Genomic DNA, 20,611 nt, shown 5'->3' with positions numbered 1-20,611 from the left:
TGTTAACGATACCGTGCTGCTCGCTCGGTAATTGCTGTTACTTTAACGAGTATTAAAATATTAATGTTGAATGTTAGAATACATTAAAATAGATTGAAATAAATTAAGATGAATTGGAATTAATGAAAATACGGCAAAATAAATTGACATGAATTAAGATAAAGTAAAATAAATTGGAATTAATGGAAATAAGGTAAAATTATTTGGAATTAATATAAATAAGGTAAAGTAAATTGAAACGAATTAAAATAAACTAAAATAAAGTAAAATAAATTGAAAGAGATGAAAATAAACTAAAATAAATCGAAATTAATTAAAACGAGGTGAAACAGATTATTAAAATTTCAACATAGAAATTAAATAGATACACTTAAATAATACACTTTAAATAATTTTATATCATCTTTTAAAACGCAAACCCTTAAATATCGCAACGGATGTAGGTCACATTCGAAATAGACGGCTCATTTTCACATTCACGCTCTCCATGTATGCAAAAGATATTTTCGTTTCGAACTCGTTGATAGCATGACTTCTCAAATTAATTCTTATCTCAGACCATAAGACGTTCCTCGGATCCTCGCTCTATAGATTTTTAATATGCAAAGCATTTTGCTGTTTCAATTATATGTCGGCGCGCACACACTCGGGAACTCCTCGCGGCGCCGCCGCCGAAAGTTTTTTTATTACTCTCCGGGGGATCCCGCCACGCGGCCATTTTGTTTCCATCCCTTAATTGGCCGCGGGGGCCGCTCGCTGAAAAGTTCCATCGGATCGAAACAATCCGCGAATATATACATACTATATGTATAGTATATCGAAGCCGGGCGTGTGCCTTTGCAAACACGCGGCAGCACTCGGTTTCTCATTTGCTTGCGAACGAACAAACGCTTCCAACGCTGTTGATTATGTATAATATATTCCGTAGTTTTCTGGTCTTTGACGCCTTGACGTGCTTTAACGAGTCAGACTCGTGATCAAGATTTTTAGTAATAAGCTGTTATTATAAGGTATCAGTGTTCATCCGTTCCTTTATCTTGGAATCAAATTTTATTCCCTTGTCACCAATATTTAAACTTTCAAACAGATGTGAGCACACAATAAATATAAAATTTCTTTTTCTTCCAAAAAATCAGTGAGATCGAAGAAATTGGAATTATAGCAATTGTAAAGGGATTAATAAAATTGCAAGGGGTTAACCCCTTGACGTACCATTTTTCTTCACAGTTGCTGCGATTATGAATTTTTCAATTTTAATATTGATTTATAATAATGTTAATATTGATTTATAAGTGATAAAACTGCCGTGGCTTTTATTTCATTCCAGGCGTGGTTAACCTCTTCAGGGATGAATTATCATTATAATAGGGAAAAATCTATTTACATCTACCATATCGTAATTTATCATTTATTTATCACCTCTCGGTTTTGTTAGTATTGTTAAAGGATTGAAACATTGCAAATACAATTTAAAACAGTACAAATGCAACTTAAAACATTGCAAATACATCTTAAAACAGCATAAATACAACGTAAAAGAGTGCAAATACAACAACTTAAAACAGCAAAAATACAACTAAAAACAGTACAAATACAACTAAAAACATTGCAAATACAATTTAAAACAATACAGAAACCCAGCAATTCTGCACGAATTCCACCCCTAAATCACCATAAAAAGCCATCCAACCGGACATCAATGAACAACAATACTATTAACAAACCCTTGTACGCAACAACTTATCCATAACAAATCGTTCTCCGAATCGCGAACACAGAAAACCACTCAGGGACGACCACGTCGTATCAAATATGATGAGCTACCATAAGCAAATGGTAAAACCCGCCTCGTCAAATCGGTCCCAACAATGGCTGGCCAAGAAAGAAAAAGAAAGAAAAGAGACGCAATTACCGGGCGAACACAATCGGGCGTCTGGCTAGCAGCACTCGGATCCATCCGGAACACAGTAGTCTGGTGGGGCCATTAGCAGCGATCGAAAAACAAAAGGATACGCGATCTTTCAACTATTCTAGCCGTGGCTGCTCACGCAACGCGGAGCGGTCACTCCTCGCGGAATCAGGAACGTTCAGAATCCGCTATTACCGTATCGATCAGAGGTAGCGCGGTGCGAAAACGCTCGGCGAACGGTCCGCGATCAGAAAGCTGATCATCGACTATCGAGACGTCGTGGCTCCTTGGTTTGACCGCGTCTTATACGGCCGTGTCGATCCTTTGGGACTAGACGGTAGGAAGGGTTGGAAGGAAAGATGATAGAAGATGAAGATGAAGAGGAAGAAGATGATAGATGGAGAGGATGATAGAAGGAGAGGAAAATGATAGAAGAAGAAGATGATAGAGGAAGAAGATGATAGAAGAAGAGGATGATAGAAGAAGAGGATGACTGAAGAAGATGATAGAAGAAGAAGATAACAGAAGAAAATGATGAGGAAGGGGAAGATGGTAGAGCAAGAAGATATAGAGGAAGAAGATGATAGAAGAAGAGGATGACAGAAAAAGATGATAGAAGAAGAAGATGATAAAAGGAAAGGATGACAGAAGAAGATGATGAAGAACAGGAAGATGAAGTGAAAGGAAATGATAGAAGAAGACGAAGATGAAGAGAAAGGAGATGATAGAGGAAGACAAAGATGAAGAGAAAGGAGATGATAGAAGAAGATGACGACGAAGAAGATGAAAAGGAAGCAGACGAAGAAGAAAAGAGCGATCTCTTCCCCGAAGAGAGCGATCGGCACGAGCTCGGCCCCGGCGATAGGTGGCATAAATCAAAGCGGAGTTAGCCGTAGAGACCTCGGCTGGCTTGTCGAGGTCGGCTCTCTTGTTCGGGGCACACAGGCAGCTCGAGTCGGCTGCATCGCGTAATGAAGGACCATTACTCCTCGCGGTCGGGTTGCACGGCGGCGCAGCGAGACGGAGCGGGCCGGCGCGGGCCGATACGATGCGGTGCCGCCGCGCGGCTTTTCGTGCACGCTTCTCATCCCACGAGGGACAGGGGCGGGTGAGCGAAACGGGCAGAGAGAATGCGGCGGCGGCGGCGACGACGGCGAGAGACGGAGAGAGAGAGAGAGCGCGAGTCGCGTTAGCGGATCTGTCGGTCGAGTAACGGAACGCTTTCGAGTACCGCTAGCACCGGCTCTGACGCGGTTACCGGACACCGTTACTTCGGTGATCCGCGAGTATATACCCACCACGTGCTGTCTCACCGTTCTCTTTGAAGCACGCGGCTACGCTCCGCTCGGCTCCGCTCGGCTCGCCTCGGACCGGCTCTTTCTCTCTCTCTCTCGCGCGCGCGCTCTCGTCGACGCTTCCCTCGACGGATTACGCTCGGAAAACTTTGTTTGACCCTTTCGGCGCGTATCTACGCGGATTTAAGATAACAAAGGTGACAACGGCGTGCAGGTTTGGCGAACCGAATCGCGAACTGATCCTTTGACGCTATACCTGAGTTGCGTTGAATATTATTCATGATAAAACTGTGTTGAACTTAAAAATTGTTGATGCTATATAGAGACTATAGCACTGAATTTACTTGGACTTTTTACTATTTTTATTATTAAATATTGAGAAATTTAATCGAGAAATTTTTCGAGAGAGAACATATTAATAATTTTAACAATTTTAGGATAAATAATTTGGAACCGGTTATTTTTATCTCTGTGATAGGTTTAATGATTTAACAGTAGATAAGATTTACTTTGACGAGATTTAATTATTAATTGATTTACTTACTATGATTTACTTATTATGATTTATTTATTAAAACCATCAAAACTTATTTTGTGCTTTGAGAATAAATATCCACCAATAGCAGCGATTTAGGACTGTATTATACGATAGATCATGTACGTAAGAAAAGACTAGGATAGCTAATTCTTCTAATTATTCGAGGCATCGATGTATAATCACGCTCTCTGTGAAAATGTTCGTGCCAGAACCTCGGTTATTCGATCTAATTAGGGAAACGGAGATATTCGGATAATAGAACAGTTATCCAGTTGCAGTGCTACACACTGAATTACTCCTTATGCACTTGCACGATAAATGGTGATTTATGTGGATCGTAGTAGATTAAACTAATTACATCGAAGGTTTAAATAAGCGGGGTTCTACTTTTAGAGATCCACATCCTGGAAGAATTAAAACAGTTTAAATAACTTGAAGTATAACATTGAGGAATATATATATATATATATATAAATAAAATATTATATATATTATTATAAAGTACAATTCTTCAGGTACAACATTGGGCAATATATATACAAAATACTGTAAATCAATTTTTTAAACTGACGACGCTGCAAAGAGTGACTGCATTCTCTGCCATAGTCGTAGGACTATCCTCCACTAAATCATCGTTCTTATACATTCTTAACATTCTTCAAGGAAGAATTTTTATAATATTGCTGAGGGTGGTAAATGCTTCTGTAGTAAATAATTTTTCAACTAATTCTCGTATTCTTTACACTTAGAATAATCATAATTTTAATAAAACTAAACGTACACACACGCGGCAGTATTTTTAAAAAGATGAAAAATCTTGATAAGGATATACATACAATTTCATCCAAAAACATTGAAATAATTATTCTTTTTTAACAATTTTCTCTCATTTAAACAATTTTCTCTCGAATCCATCCGTGATTCACGCCAACGCGTTGAAAATCAAGAATCACATAGAGAAACATAAAAAGTAACTCCTCTCCGAAGAAGCGTCGCATCGAGGACTAATTTATGGCATCCGAAAGAACCTACATCGCGTGTTCCATCCGAGATCCTCAACGAAAGACTACTGTAAGAGATGTCGAACGTCTGAAATTCGACGAGCCGTGGAAAAATCGTGCGCGATCCACCGACGCCTGCCTCTTCGTGTAACCGCGTCTGACTCTACGAACGTGTACCGCGCGCGCGGCCCCCGTCCGCGCCGCCGCCAATGGATCCGAGATGCCCCTTCTACCCCGGCAACCAGTTCCGTTTGCATTAGCTCGATTCACTGTTACCGCCTCTACGCGAATAACCGCCGCGACGACGCTCCGTTTGCTTTTCTTTTTCCAGGCAACGGTGAATCGAACGGGCCCCGGTGTAACCAGACGTCGAAGAAACCGCGCGCGCGGAAAGGGAATTCTAGGGAGCCGCAGGGAACTGGGATAGTAGCCTCTTCGTTCGCGAACTCCGTGGCCGCCATGCATATGCAACGCGAGATCGTTGTGTTTGGCCGCGGCGGTCGACGATGCGACGCGATTACGGCAACCGGTTCCTGCCTCGAATCCGGGGATATCGATGTATAAATATTTTTTAGTTAATCATTATATTTTTTAGAAAAGGGGATCGTGATGGGTATGGACCTATTAACCCTTTGTATTATGATAAAAATTGATAAAAGTCTAAGTAAACGCAGTATTATCATTTTTATGCGATGAGGCAACTTTTAGTATTCTGTATATTTAGCGTTAATTAATATTGCAGTCTTTTATGGTCAGAATAAAATTAACAGTAAACGTTGACATAACCTTGCTATTTTCGTAAGATGAGGCAACAGACACTTTTAGTGCTCGATGGTTTTAGTGTTAATTAACATTACAATCTTTTATAGTCAGAATAGGATTTAGCCAAACCTGGACAATAAATATAAAATGTGTCTTTCTTGTTGTTAATAGTATTACGTTCGATGGCGTAATCATTGGAGGACATGACATAACCTTAAACTTCCTGATCGAACTCGATAGTTTAAACGTCTGCGTGTGCAGTAAAATGCATCAATTGACTACTATTTTACCACTTAATAAATCTTCTATAAATTTGCATTTACAAATGTAGTATACTGATCTTAAATCTATCAAAAATATATTAACAGCGATTCCTTTAGCAGAATCAATAAATTTAGTATCCAATATTAACCATAACGATTCTAAAATAAACCAAAATGCGTCAAAGATTCGAACAAATTTCTCAATTAAACGTATCAAAATTTCTTCAAAAATAATCAAAGCACTATCCACCAAAACCCCAGAATAATAAAAATAATAATTCCATACCGACCCGCGCATATATTACAGTAAATTTCCCGTCGCTCGCCACGTAAAACGGTTTCGTTCTTTTCGCGTATAACATTCTATCGTTGGAACGTTCGAAGTCGTTCGCGTAATTACAAGCAGCACACGAGTACCGATGAAGAGATAGGCTGGCAGGGATATTTTTAGCGAGCGCTGTTAAGGAAACACACACAGAGAGAGAGAGAGAGCGAGAGAGAGAGAGAGAGGCCGCTACGAAACGATTTTCTGCAAACGCGTTCGATTAATCCTCGCGGTCGAAATATTCAAGAAATTCGCCGGCAACCGAGAGGCAAACGTCGTAACAATTCGCCTATCGCCGCGTAACCCGACGTTCCACAACGTTACGGAAAATAAAAAACACCGTCGCAAGGAGTCCGCTTGAAAAGTGTAGGATCGCGATAACCCCCGGGTTTCGATTCGCGGTCCAATTGGTAGAGCCTTATCGTCGGCCATTCTTCAACATCCATTGATCAACCCCGCGGCCGCAGAGATCCGACCTAAATCCGGAAAAAAAGACGATCCTGCTTCAACGGTTCCCCCCCACCTTCCTCGAACGTGTCCGACGCTTGAAAAACCGCGACTCGTTGTTTATCTAAGAGAGACCGATGCAACCGGCGAAACACGCGATATTACTTAATAGCGTATGCTCGGGCTAGCGTGTCGACGCGCGCGGTGCCTGTTATCGCGATACGTTCGTCATTCCGGCGTGGTTCGGATACATTGAAAACCATCGGCGGTGAGATAATGGGGAACCGGTTGGTTCACGGTGGGCGGCGGGGAAGTCAGGTGCTAGAAATCACAGTTAACCGTGCGCGATTTTTCCACCGTTTATTATTGGGATGTTAACGCGGCAGCGGCGGCGAAGTTTGTGCACGCGCGCGCGCTTAAAAGCGCCGTTTTAATCGCTCCGTTACGGGGGTATACCGGGAACGAAGAAGCCCGCGCGCTTATCGCGCGTAACGGAGAAGGAAGGCCTCTCCGCGCGATTGGCCTCTCTGTGGAAGAGCCGCGCGCTCGCGCTCGCCGGTTCACGATCGCTCGGGTGCACCACTACGGGACCCCAGGGGTTAGGAGGCCGCCGCGGCCGCTTCGCCATTTTACTCACGTCCGGCACCATGGGAGAATTTACGAGACAATATTTGAATAATCGCCCGGCGATCCGCGAAAAGACCGCGCCGACGAGGATCCTGTAACTTAAACAACCGGCGAGAGAGAGAGAGAGAGAGAGAGAGAAGCCGAGAGAGAGGGAGAGACAGAAGGAGGGAGGTGGTGGGGAGAGAAAAAAACCACTATTTATTTAGCAACGAATTCGCAGGCATACCTGCTGTTAACGGATTACAGGTACCGTTGCTTCGACGATCCAGACATTGATTTTGCACGCGAGCCTCTCCGTAATTACCGCGGCCATTTTGCCACGCCGGGACGAGCGACGCGGATCATTCTTCTTTTTTTTTTTTTTTTCACTGGGTCGGTGAATTTCAGATTTGGAATTCCAACGACGCGGCACTCGCCAACTATTCCGTATATCCACGGTTATCAAGCGAACGTATTCCTACCATCGAAATTCGAAGGCCCGAACGCCGTACATTATTATCGGGGGAACAACCGGCAGTCATTTTTTAATGTCGATTCGGTATTTTTGAAAGCGTTCGTAATTATTGTTGGCACGTATTGGGGTTAAATGAGTAGTTTTAGGTTAGGTTCGATATTTAATGTAGTGTATTTAATGTGTTGGTTAATGTGACGGTTTAAATATGAATGTTAAGGTTATGTCATACTGTATTAAATATTTTGTTTAATACACTGTATTTAACAGGTTATATTTGACAGGCTGTATTTAATAGACTATATTTAATAAGCTATATTTAACGAGCAATAATAAAAAAGTTATATTTAACAATCTATATCAAAAAAGCTATATTTAATAGACTATATTTAACAAGCTATATTTAACAAGCCATATTTAACACGCTACACTATATCATCATCTCATCAACTCTCTGAGACCGAACGACGCCATTTTGAAAACACCAAACGCAGCACCCAATTCTTAAAACGATGAAATAATTACAACATTTAAGCAACAACAACCTCATATAAATATTCATTATTCCAACAGGACACTTCAAATATTCCTAAGAAATCTCAAAATACGCAAAAGAATCATCCCTAACCTCAAATTGTCGTCTAACTAATAATTACCGCGTTTAGCAGAGAACAAAAGGATGAGAACGTCCAACGACATTTTCGACGGGCCCTAAAAACCGGAAACCGAACACGAACTCAGAAATATTTGTTTCCGGGAGAATTTTGCCGTTTCGTCCTCCATTGTCTCGGCGGTCGGCGCGGCGTTAAAATTCACGCGTCCCGCGTGTAAAAGGAAGCGTCGGTGAAGAGCGTTAATATTTTTTTTTCGAAGCTCGAGTAGCTCGCGCGTATGCGTGGGAGGTGGGAAAGGTCACGGGGTCAACGATACCGTCGTTCATCGTCGGGATCGGTTGCCGGGACCGGTTTATCGGCGGCACCCCGTGTTTAAATATCGTTTATACGAGCGATCGATTCTCACCCCGTTTTCCCGTAGCAATTATTGAATCAAAGCGGCGCTCGCCCCATTATTGTTGAATTTTAACGCGGACTGAATTTTTTTGCGAATCGCAATAGGAACGGGTTAGGGTTTCCCGTTGCGTTTCTGCTGCTTTGTGCATCTCTATGATCTACGGGTCAGCGGGTCGCGCTATTTGCCATTTGGCTCACGTGCTCTGCGCGCGCGCGCACACCGATACGAGATAACCGATATTCCGTGCAGCGCAAGCCTTTTTTTTGTGGACCACCATCCGAGGGATCATGCGAGCAACTATTTTAATGGCGTATCGCCCGGGACGATCGGTCCCGAAAGTTTACGTCCGCGGACATTCAATTGTTTGCTAATGGGAATTGTTCGCCGATCGTGGAGGGTAGTGCTAATTTGTGTTTTAGGTTATGAATTTCGCAGCTCGAACCGCAAGCACGATCTTCTTGATACTCAGTGCGGATATCTGATTAATTCTTTAACGTATTATTTTCTTCATGGTATTCGATGAATTTTCTTCATGGTTGCAGTAATTAGAAGTTTGTTATAATTTTTAAGAAAAGACAGTTTAGATTTGTACAGGGTGAGTCACCAAACGTTACCTCAAATATCTTTGTTGTTTCTAAAAATACTTAAAATATGGTAAGGACAAAGTTTCATGGTACAAGGGGGCAGATACGATACTATAGAAAAATTTTGTTTTTATGTCATTTTTTTTTTAGAGATATCAAGGTCACCTTGACTTTTTTAAATGGAACCCTTTTTTAAGCACCTACAGTGATAGTACCTTTCATTAAGAATTCAGTGACAATAATTATTAAAAGTAAACATACTATAAATAATAGCGTATAAAAATAGCTTGCCACCGGAATTGTTGCTCGCATATTTCTCCGCGATGAGTCACGCGTTTGATGACTCCGAATGAGAGGGAGCAAATATCGGGCGCCTATTGTCTCCGCGTTTAAGAGATCGCTGTTCCAAAGGTTGTGTTAACGCCAATTTGCGCGGTTTAGCGTTCGTTACCACGCAGGTGAGAAACGCTGCTGTAAACCAGTCTCTCCCGCTGTGAGAATGCACGGGGGTTTTAAAGTTTCACCATAGCTCGCGAGGACCCCCAAAAATTGTCCTAATCACGCCGGTTCCTCGACGGAGAAACAAGCTTTAGCTGTTTGCAAAAATAAATCCACCCTTTAACCCTGAAACCACTACTCCATTCTTCGGCATAAATAACACCGTAGAATTGCAGACTTTTCAAGATAAAATATTGATAATTACAATATTATTTACTATTTATAAAATATAAAATAAAAAATCTAAAACACGACGCGAGTTAAAAAGATCGATGAAACTTTTACTGTTTTGCTATTTATTTACACGCTCGCGGACAATATAAAAATATTATCGGCCACCCGGCGATATTATAATATTGTTCTAATGTTAAAAACACTATATTCGGTGCGTCGCACAATTTTCAAGAAGAATCGCGCGAGAGTATCGGCGACGGTGCATAGTCGAGGAAATTCCATGCAGCAGCGACACGCTTATCGCGCGGAGAAAAAAAGATCGATGCGCGGGGTGGTAGTCCTTTCAAGCCAATGTGTAAACAGGTCTGATACACGAAAGTGCACTCCGCTCCGATAGAATTTCCCTCGCGCCGGTGCGGGACGGCCCTCCATGTGTTTACGTCTACTTACTAAACTAGGCTTGAATTGCCCGACGAGCTCCTTTGCCCGGAACGTTTGACGCATCCCGGAGGGAATGTCGGATACCACCGCCCGGGAATAAAATGCGGCGGGGGCGTGCGCGCGTCGCCAAATATTCGAGGAAACGTCCGGCTCGGGTCTCGATATTTTTGCAATACATTTTAAGCATTCCCGGACTTTGTAAAAAATTTTATTTGCAACGCCGAAGCGAAAAGCGCTTCGAGAAAAACTTGGCTGAAAATGGTAGCAACGTCAATGGTTCGGATAAAAGAGGTTCCGCTGTGAAAATGGGAATGGCGTTCAAGGTTCGGATAAGCGAGGTTCCACTGTGTGAAAAGTCCTCTTCTCGAGGGATTAGAACAGTTTAATTAATTAAAGAGCATACGCGATGCACAAGATGCAGCGAACAGCTCGTTGAAACTGATGCTGAAGGATGCTCCGCTAATTCCTTTTCATCTCAGACCCTCGATACTTCCGCAACCCTTTGACACATCTATACGCGAACTATGATATTATTATTGAGAAAATTACATAGAGAGAACATTAATATTAACGTTAATCATCTCCTCCTTTTTAACAGAATGGATCGTACAAAATTCTAAACGCAATAGCGCGGAACTTAACTTCTCAATTTAGTTAAATAAATTATTTTAACTTTATGAAATTAATAAGGAGCGTTAAAGAATATTTATAAATCGAATAATGTGATCTAGTAATTTAGAGAACAATAGAGTTAATAAAATGCGCCGCGTTAGTTTCGCGAAACGTAAATTCTCAATTCGATTAAATAAATTATTTTAACTTTATAAAATTAATAAGGAGCGTTAAAGAATCATTTATAAGTCGAATAACGTGATCTGGTAATTTAGAAAATAGAGTTGATAAAAAGCGCCGTAATTTCCTAAGCGCCGCGTCAGTTTCCGCAGATCTCCGATAATCGTCCGAGCGATTGCCGTGTAAATAAACATTATCCCCGGGGCGAGCGCGTCCTGTCCGGCGTTAAAAAATTCATGCGCCATCGCGAACGTGCCGCGCGTTAATTCCGGGGACTTTAAAACAATGTAATAGATGCCAGATACCGATAAACGAACAAACATCGACTGGGACGGCGGAGCGCGCGCGGCGTTTGCTTCGTGCGCCGGACGCGACCGGTTAATGGCAAAGTGCCTGACCTCGTAACCCTCAGACCCAGCAGATGTACTTCTATGATTAATGCCGCCTGGACGCGTTCCTTCGAAAACCGATCCCTCCACCCTCCCCCCCCCTCTCGCTCTTTCCGCCTTTCTCTCGCCGCGGAAATGCATAAGAAAGAGGCGGGCGACGCGAACGAAAGTTATCGAAACATTAATCAACGCGGTGGAGAACAGCTTTATCTAACCGGAGCTTAATCCCTTGACGGAACGATGTGTCGGTACCACTGTTATTTTACCCTACGTTATTTAACTCGAGTGGTGACTCTGAGGCACCGCTAAGATTATTCTATCGCGTACCAAAATCATTTTTGTACTAACAAAGTTTAGATTACAAAAATTCTTAATAGTAAAAAAAAACTAATAACTAAACTAAAAATAGTAAAAAACTATTGGTACGAGTTGCGAGAAACAATTTCATATGTATAAAATATATTTTGTCACATAGAATGGAAATACTATAAAGCCAGAAAAATTATTTTGGATTTGGAGTTAAAATGGCTTCGAGTGGAAAGGGTTAATCGAGAAACAATTTTTAAGTTATTTATAGTTCGCCTGTGGGAATAACGATTTTAAAAATAATTCTCCCGCGGCATTTTCAATTACAAGCGCAAGGGTTGACGGCTAGTAAACAAAAGGAGACTTTTCGCTGCTCGTAGGGGGTTCGAAGAGGGTGAGAACTAAACAACCCCTATCAAAAAGTTCCAAAGTTAATTCAACGGTTTCGTCTAATGACTCGGGGTAGTTCTTGGACCGGGAACATTGTCGGCACAGCAAATTCACCCCGATTGTCTTCCATCTTGTAAGCAAAATACGATTAGTCGAGCTTCGCGGCTCGTTTTTGTAGTCGGAGATTTATAAAACGAGCTGCTTGACTCGGATAATTGTATTTTCTTTTCTGAAATTGTCCATTTTTGGGGAACAATTGGGGAGAATAAAATGTAGATACTGAAATAGAAAATACGAGATATAGATTATAAAATGGAAATATAAAGAATACTTTTATTGGTATTGATTAATCGATAGGGTGCTGTATTTAATTGTACGGTAATTAAATACAACGTATTAATTATATTAATTGATTCTAAATGGTAATGTATCAAAATGATGCAATTTAACTAATGCTAACGTTGTAGTGAACGTTATTGATTTTGCTGGAAATTACAGGTGGTCCATTTGCTTATACGTCATATATTATAATATAGTAAAATAAAATAGGTTAAAATAAAGTAAAATAGGATCAAATAGTATAGAGTAAAGTACAATAAATGAAAGTCGAAATGAAATGAAATAAAATGAAGTAAACTAGAATAAAATAAAATAGAACAAAGTACAACAAATGAAACCCCAATTAAAATACCCTAACTTACACTGACCACCATTACAAACATTTCTTTATCTGCAAATGCTAAGCAGTAAAACAGTGAGCCATCTAAACTTTAACCTACTCTCGAAGTTCGCCGCGACTGCAAAATGGAAGATTGAAGTCTGCGATACCTGCCGCCGGCGTTTGCCTTAAAGCGTCGAACAAAATCGCTCCGATTTGACGGAACCAACTGTGCTTTACAGTTCGTTGTACATTTTTTAATTCTAGTTCCGTATCAGGCTATCTCCAAACCTCTTCCGTCATATCCAAAAATATTAACCCTTTGCACTCGAAGCCATTTTTACCGTAAATCTGAAATAATTTTTCCAGTGTACAGTATTTCCATTTTAAGCTATGAAGTGCATTTTATATATACCAATTTTACAACAGTTTCATTTTCAACAATTTTTCTAACATTAAACTTTGTTGCTATGAAAATTATTTTAAAAGGCGACAGAACAATTTTAGTGGTGCCTCAGAATCACCATTCGAGTGCAAAGAGTTAAATAAGATAATAAAAAGTTTATTGCAAAATTTTACATGCAACTCTTCATCTCAACAGTTTTCTCTTGTAAGCAACGAGGGTACAAATACTTATGGGACTGACTGTACATACGATTATATGCAACTATATAATTTATATACTAATTATCTTAACATAAACACCGCGTGTCGCCTCTCGCTCGCCGATCGTCCTGCCGCGTGAAAAACGGCGGCGACTGAGAGTCGCCCCTCGTCCGTTATGGGGTTAAGTTTCGGGCCCGTCCACAAGGCGGGGAAGTTCGCGCGCGCAGGTTCCCGTTCCGGACTAACAAGCTTACGGCGCTCGATATAGGGTAAAAGTGCGCGGGCGGCCCGACAGTGAAGCCCCGGCTCTGAAACGCGACCGTGGCACGGTTCGGCCTCCCGTGGCTCGCTTAAAACCCCCGACCAGATACCTTGCATTCTAGCTATATGATGAAATTCCTCGGCGCGAAGTCACCGTTTTCCAACTCCACCCCTCCCTTCCTCCCCCTTCCTCGCGCCGGCTACCCCGTTTTCTGGAACGAGTCGTTCCCGCTGAAAGCTTTTTTTGTAAGCGCCATAGCGATGTCGGGCCGACGAATGACGGGCCGACATTACGTGCCGGTATAACCGCGGTGGATGACGGCTGCGTGGCGGATATGGTAATGGCGGATACACCCTGTTTCTCGACCTTGCTAATTACCACCCTCTCGTCGACGTTCGCTTTAAGGTCGAGATCCGTCTGGACCGAACGCGCCTCAACTCTGGAGGGGGGAATTGCTTGCTGTAGAAATCATTGAGAGTGGTTTAACCACTGGTTTTTAATTTTTGGTGGTGCTGAGAATTATTTACTTATTTATTAACATTTTACCAATCAATAGTCTATAAATCGGATTTTTATCTCGATAAGTAGCTTGTAATAATTTTCTGTTTATAACTAATAATTTTCTATTTATTATTGAAGTATTACTGTATAATATTTTAGATATTAGATACCTTTTACGATTAATATTAATTTTATGACAATATAAAAATAATTACTGCAAAATAACCAGCCGGAAAATTGTCAACTATTTCAAACATATTTTCTAACCTAAAACTCTAAATGACGAACTCCAAGCACTAAACTAATGATATAAAAATCAAAATAAAACACTTCAAAATATTAACAAATAATATCAAAATTTACTGATCACTTCTACGTCTATTGAACTATAATATTAACTAACCAATGAATCAACTGAAACTGAAGCAATTAAAAAACAAAATGACTGAGAAATTAATGTCTCCGAAGAATTTAGCTTCTGTAACAAAACTACATGCGTGCGATTGAATTATTTATTTCTCGGCTATAAAGTAACCGTTCGTGAACATTAATAAACATTTTAAATATATTTAAAAAGGATCCTTGATGGGCGCATCAAGGATAATTATCCGATCATTAAACGTCGGAATAGAAATTGCCGAGAAGACCTTGCATTTCAGGGACCGCTATACTCTCCGCAAGCCGGATAATTAATACAATGGTCGTAATTGTTAATAGTCATTAGAATCGACGAGTGCCATGGAAACATGAATATATCGAAATTCATTCGAGAGGGGACGCTCCCATCTTCAGCTTTAAAGCACCTCTCGGCAAATTAGCACTCGTCTCCTCGGTCGTATACGTATTGTATACACCGCCGGAGCGAAATTCCGTATAATATTTTTGTTCCTGCCAACGGCCGCATGTAAATTCGAACAAATTTCATCCGGTAAGGATTCTAATTAAACTGTTATTGCGGTCAGACTTTTATTCAAATCGGCAGCAATGTATTTAACAAGAGATACGCTTTAAGAATTCTATTGTTATGTTACCGTCAAGGAAACTAATCAAAAATTGGCTTTTTACGTGGTCAATTAGTTTAAATGGCAATTAATATTTTTACAATTATTTATCGCCGATGGTGGTTAGAGTTTAACCCTTTGCACTCGGAGATATTTTAACTGTAAATCTGATATAATTTTCCTGGCTCTAAATACAAAATTAGTAATAAATAAAATATAAATAGTATTTCCATTCCATGTAACAGAATGACTTTTAACAACAACTTGACTATTTAACAATTTTTAAAAATTGTGTTGATGTAAAAATGATCTTGAAACGTGATAGAATTTGTAGTTTGGGTACCAGAAGGGATACGGCCCTGGTACGGCGCAGAGGCCCCCCCGTCCCGACTGTTCGCAGTCAGATCGTTCCTGGCGGATCGGTCGTCCTTTTTCCCTTGCGCATGCCGGTTATCCTCGTTCTCGCGCATCTTACACACGTATTACGTGGCACGACAGTAGGCCAAGAGTTCGATGGCCTGCAGCCTTGCAAGGCCGGTCGCCAGCATGTGGTACCGAATACCACGTCAGATGACGCTGCTAACGGCATGTTCGGCCACGTTCTACGCGCTCGAGTGGACCGGCCTTAACGAGGATCTGCCGCGGAGACCGACAGTATCGACCGGCACGGCGGCGTCGCCGATAACTTACCGACCAATTTCGAACGTCGGGTGGCGCCTCCTCCACTTCCTATTTCACACTGTTCCTTTTCCAACCGAGGGAACCGCGATAGGAACATAACAGGAACATGAGAGGAACGTAAAAGGAACATAAGAGGAACACAAGAGGAACACAAGAGGAACACAAGAGGAACACAAGAGGAACACAAGAGGAACGTATTCAAATTTGAAATTCGAATTTGGCGGTCATTTCCGCGCCTCTTTATCGACGCGATTTGAATACGATTAATATTAATGCGAAACGGGATTTTTATAATTGAAGAAGGGAGGGGGGCAGATTCTTTCGGTTAGATTAACGTACTCTCTTTTATTGTAGGAATGTCCGTTTTTTTTAAATGTGGCTTATAAGCGGCCGGCTCTTCCGGCGGTAAATTATGAACGAACTATTACGAGTTTTTCGCGGCCATTTACTTCCAACATAAAACGCCTTATACGCTCAAGGACTTCTGAATGGTTAACGATCCGAGACCTATTTTCCATTCGGTTGTAAATCAGGACAAAGTCCGATTAAACTCATATCAGGCACGCCTATTTCGAGCTTTAACGATTTTTATTTGCAACAAGCCGGACACGCTCGCCGCGTTTACCCTTTAAATGCTGTTGCGAATTTGGGAGCGAAACGGTTAGGCTAATCGCGTTTCGCGGGAATTGTTTTTCATTGCGATGTGTTGTTTTTTGTTGAGTTGAGATGCACTTTCTGTTATTTTGTTGATATTGTGATTTTTAATGGGGTGGTTAATTACTTTGGTGTAGCAAACGATACATTATTTTATTATATTTACTTTATTACAGTACTTTTATTGGGACAATTAAAATATTCGTCTTTTGGTATTGAACAGAGTTGTACAATGTCATTTGTTTTAATCCGTTTCTTTTAATCCAATCATGTTGAGGTTATGTCAGTGCCCGGCGGTAATTCTACACTTTCAAATAATTTTGAAATTCTACCAATTCCACAATTTTAATTAAACTTGTTTCAATCAATTTTCGAGGTACGCTATTTTTGTATTTTTTTTTGTTAGTTAATTTTTTGTTAAAATTAATATATACATAACCCTTCGTATTTTAGTGGCGATTCTGCAATGGCAAAATAATATTAACTTTAAAAAACAATGCGATTTATACCTAAATCACAAAATTCAATATATATAAAATACTATCCTCCCAAAATATTATATAAAATAAAAGCACCATAGAACAAAGAAACTATCTCAGTTTTCTAATTAAAACACCACTAGTCCAAAGGGTTAATACACCCTAAATCATCCTTCCCCACAACCCATTAAAAATTTCATATTCCCCAAAGAGAAACAACCATCATTGAAATCTACGATACCCCATCGAACATCTTCACACTAACCATGCAGCTTCTGCATTGTCTCCGTCCAAGGATCAACCAGTCATACCGTGTGCCAAAGTGATCGCCAGAAACCGCGAATCCGTTGTTCTCGTGGAAACGATATGGTTGCCGCTTGGATCGAGCAGACAATGCGACGCAGCGCAAAAAGGTGTATATCTATCCGTGGTTCGAGTCATTAAACGATGAGTCACGAAGCGAGTGCCGATCCGAGCGATCCGCGCGCGATGTGTTCATTTGAACGGGAGAGGAGGACTCGGATCTGTTCTCCTCCGGCGGTTAGACGGTCGATGTTCCCAAGCGAAGGATGTTTCGTGCAACGGATCTCGCGAGATGCGCGCTCGAGATGGGCCTGGTCTCTATCTCCGCGGCTCTCTCACTCCTTCTCCCTTCCTCTCTTTTTCTCTCCGTCTCTCTGTCTCTCTGTCTGTGTGTCTGTCTATTTATCTATCTCTGTCTCTGTCTGTCTCTCTGTCTTTCTATCTATTTATCTCTGCCTCTCTGTCTGTCTTTCTAACTAACTCTGTCTCTCTGTATCTCTATCTATGTATCTCCGTCTAACTGTCGAACTAACTATGTCCCTCTGTCTCTCTGTCTATCTGTTTCTCTATCCATGTATCTCTGTCTATCTGTCTAACTAACTATGTCTTTCTGTCTGTCTGTCTCTTTGTCTATGTATCTCTGTCTATCTGTCTAACTATGTCCTCTGTCTCTCTGTATCTCTGTCTATGTATCTCTGTCTCTCTGTCTAACTAACTATGTCCCTCTGTTTCTCTGTCTGTCTGTTTCTCCATCTATGTATCTTTGTCTCTCTTTCTAACAAACTCTATCATTCTGTTTCTCTGTCTCTTGTCTAACTCTGTCTTTCGGTTTCTCTGTCTCTTGTCTAACTCTGTTCCTCTGTCTCTCTGTCTCTGTATCTATTTATCTCTGCCTCTCTCTAACTAACTCTGTCCTTTTGTCTCTCTGTCTAACTAACTTTCTCTCTTTGTCTCTCTGTCTAGCAAACTCTGTCTCTCTCTCACTCTGTCTCTTTGTCTAACTAACTTTATCTTTCTGTCTATCTAACTTTATCTTTCTGCCTCTCCCTATCTATCTATTTATCTATCTATCTATCTATCTATCTATTTATCCATCTATGTATTTATCTCTATCTCTCTTTTTCTGTCTCTGATTCTGTCCCCGTCTGTCCCTAACTCTGACTCTGTCTCCGTCTCCGTCTCTGTCTCTCTTCCCGTCTCTCTCCATCCGATTCCGGTGCGGATCGTTCGAGCGGGATTGTCGGCTCTCGGCGGCGGCGGCGGCGGCGCGCGTACCGAAGCGAAACGGCCGAGCGACGGTTGCAAGACGAAACTTCCGATTGCGACAGCCACCCATCGCCGACAACAATCGCTCCTTACGTTAGGAGCGTGCACGGCAACGGTCTCTCGGCCAGCCGAACAAACGGCAAAGAAACGAGAAGGCCTCCACGATGCACGGTTGATAGTCGCGTGAGGCTGCCTTTTAAAAACTTCGTTTCACATCAACCGAGACGCGGGGGAGGGGAACGACGGCGCTGCTTCGCCTGGCGCTGCTGCTGCTGCTGCTGTTGCTGCTTTTTTCTCTCCTCTTCTTCTTCTGCTTCCTCCTTTTTTTTTCACCCAGCTTCGTTTTTTTCTTTCTTTTGCAAAAGACCGAGCTTCCGTTTTGTTCTCCGCCCGGATGGCCGGGCGGGGGTGGCGGCCGCCGTAGGGGGTGGGTCTCGCGCCGGGGGCGTGGGGCGAGGGGCGAGGGGCCGGTTGGTAAATGAGCGCGTAATAATAGCTCGAAGCTCTGTATTCCGCGACGTGCGACCAAGTCTTTTCTTCGCGCGAACGGGAACAAGAATGAAAAGGAACGTTTCGACAGCAGAAAACAAATTCAATGGGGGGAACGTTTCGACGGATGAATCCGACGCTTTCGGTGGATCCACCGCGACGCCGAGTATCCGCGAGCTTGCGGCGATCGATGGATCGCGACGATGATTCAGTTTCTTTTGCGCTTGCGCTGCGATCGGAGGGCTTTCGATGCTTTAAATACTTCCAGTATTTTGATTTGCTGGTTTGTTGTTTCGTTTGCGAGCTATGGGGGTTCGTTTGGTGGACGCGACGATTTTCTGTTTTTTAGGTTAACACGTTCGCCGCCGGCGTCGCGAGGTGTGCGACGATCTACGCGAATTTTAATTTTGCAAGAAGACCGTCGAATGTGTTTTTTAATTAGTTGCAATTGTATTATATAGCACGGTTTTGTCGTATTTTATGGAAAATAAGTTGCTAATACGATGCATAGGATTAATGTGTTAGTGACGCTGGTAGAGAACGTGTTAATATGCTTATTTAATGAGTTAGTTGAAATTGATTTTATAATGGTGACAATGTTTGCTATTTATTCTTTGCATTATTGACAGGCAGGATTTAATTATAGAAATGTTTATTGCTTTATCTCTTTTGAATGTCTCTTGTTCATTTCTTACCTTCATTCTCGATAAAGATATCAATCTATTGTTGTTTATACAATGAATGACTTTTTAAAAATTGTATTGCAGTATCTGCAGTATTTTAATATTTTAATATTGAAATAAAACAGAATCTACCATTAGAAAATATTTGGTTAACCCCTTTGCTGTACTTTAAACGATCTTATTGGCAAAGAAGATTTTTAATAGTCTTTAGGTCAATATTACGCCAATTGAAGCCTATAAATTACAAAACATCTATAAATTTACAAACTTACACCTGCAAACTTACATCGACAAAATACAAAATATCCACAAATCCCCAAAATACAATCATCAAATTTCCAGCAATTTCAAACCCGTAGATGATGGTACAGCAACGGGCGTCAAACCACGGCCAAGAGAGCCAGAAAAATGTATTATCACCGGACCGCGGAATTTACGTCCGTAATAGCCCGTAGGTATCCTTGATACGCCGCGTAGCATCGAGAAATTAAAAAGTCGTTAAACCGTTCAATCTCCGGGGCATCAGGCGCCGCCGCCGCCGCCGTGTCCGTTCGCTCCACACAGTGGATCGCCGGCGAAAACAAATTTGTCACGATTGTGAAATGTTTAACCATTGTCTCTCTCTGTTCTGCTTTCAGGTAAGTTACGTGTCCTTGATTCGGGTGTTGACGCGAGCCCGCGAACACACGGACCCGGTGAGTACCTCCACGAGAATCAACGAAATAACACGGATACATCTCGTTAGCGTTGCCCCCGCGCCTCTTTTTCTTTCCTTTTCCTTTTTTTTTCAGTTTCTGTTCGTCCTAAGGACGCTCCGCGTATCAA

General features: G+C 41.6%; 1 protein-coding gene across 6 annotated transcripts in view; it reads left to right on the top strand.

The window, feature by feature from the left end:
* Positions 1 to 20,611, top strand: part of Hr3 (nuclear hormone receptor 3 ROR-beta) — a 177,630-nt gene that overhangs the window by 3,250 nt on the left and 153,769 nt on the right. For 4 of the 6 annotated variants that reach the window (XM_078193696.1, XM_078193691.1, XM_078193689.1 and 1 more), the window contains exon 2: positions 20,425 to 20,481. The exons of the other annotated variants lie outside the window; for them this stretch is intronic. In XM_078193696.1, coding sequence (XP_078049822.1) covers positions 20,425 to 20,481 — 57 coding nt within the window. The remainder of the gene's footprint in view (positions 1 to 20,424; positions 20,482 to 20,611) is intronic. 6 annotated transcript variants of the gene reach the window in all.

Source organism: Augochlora pura, chromosome 10 (assembly GCF_028453695.1).
Source record: "Augochlora pura isolate Apur16 chromosome 10, APUR_v2.2.1, whole genome shotgun sequence".
NCBI classification, from domain to species: domain Eukaryota; kingdom Metazoa; phylum Arthropoda; class Insecta; order Hymenoptera; family Halictidae; genus Augochlora; species Augochlora pura.
This window is presented reverse-complemented; position numbering and strand designations above follow the sequence as displayed.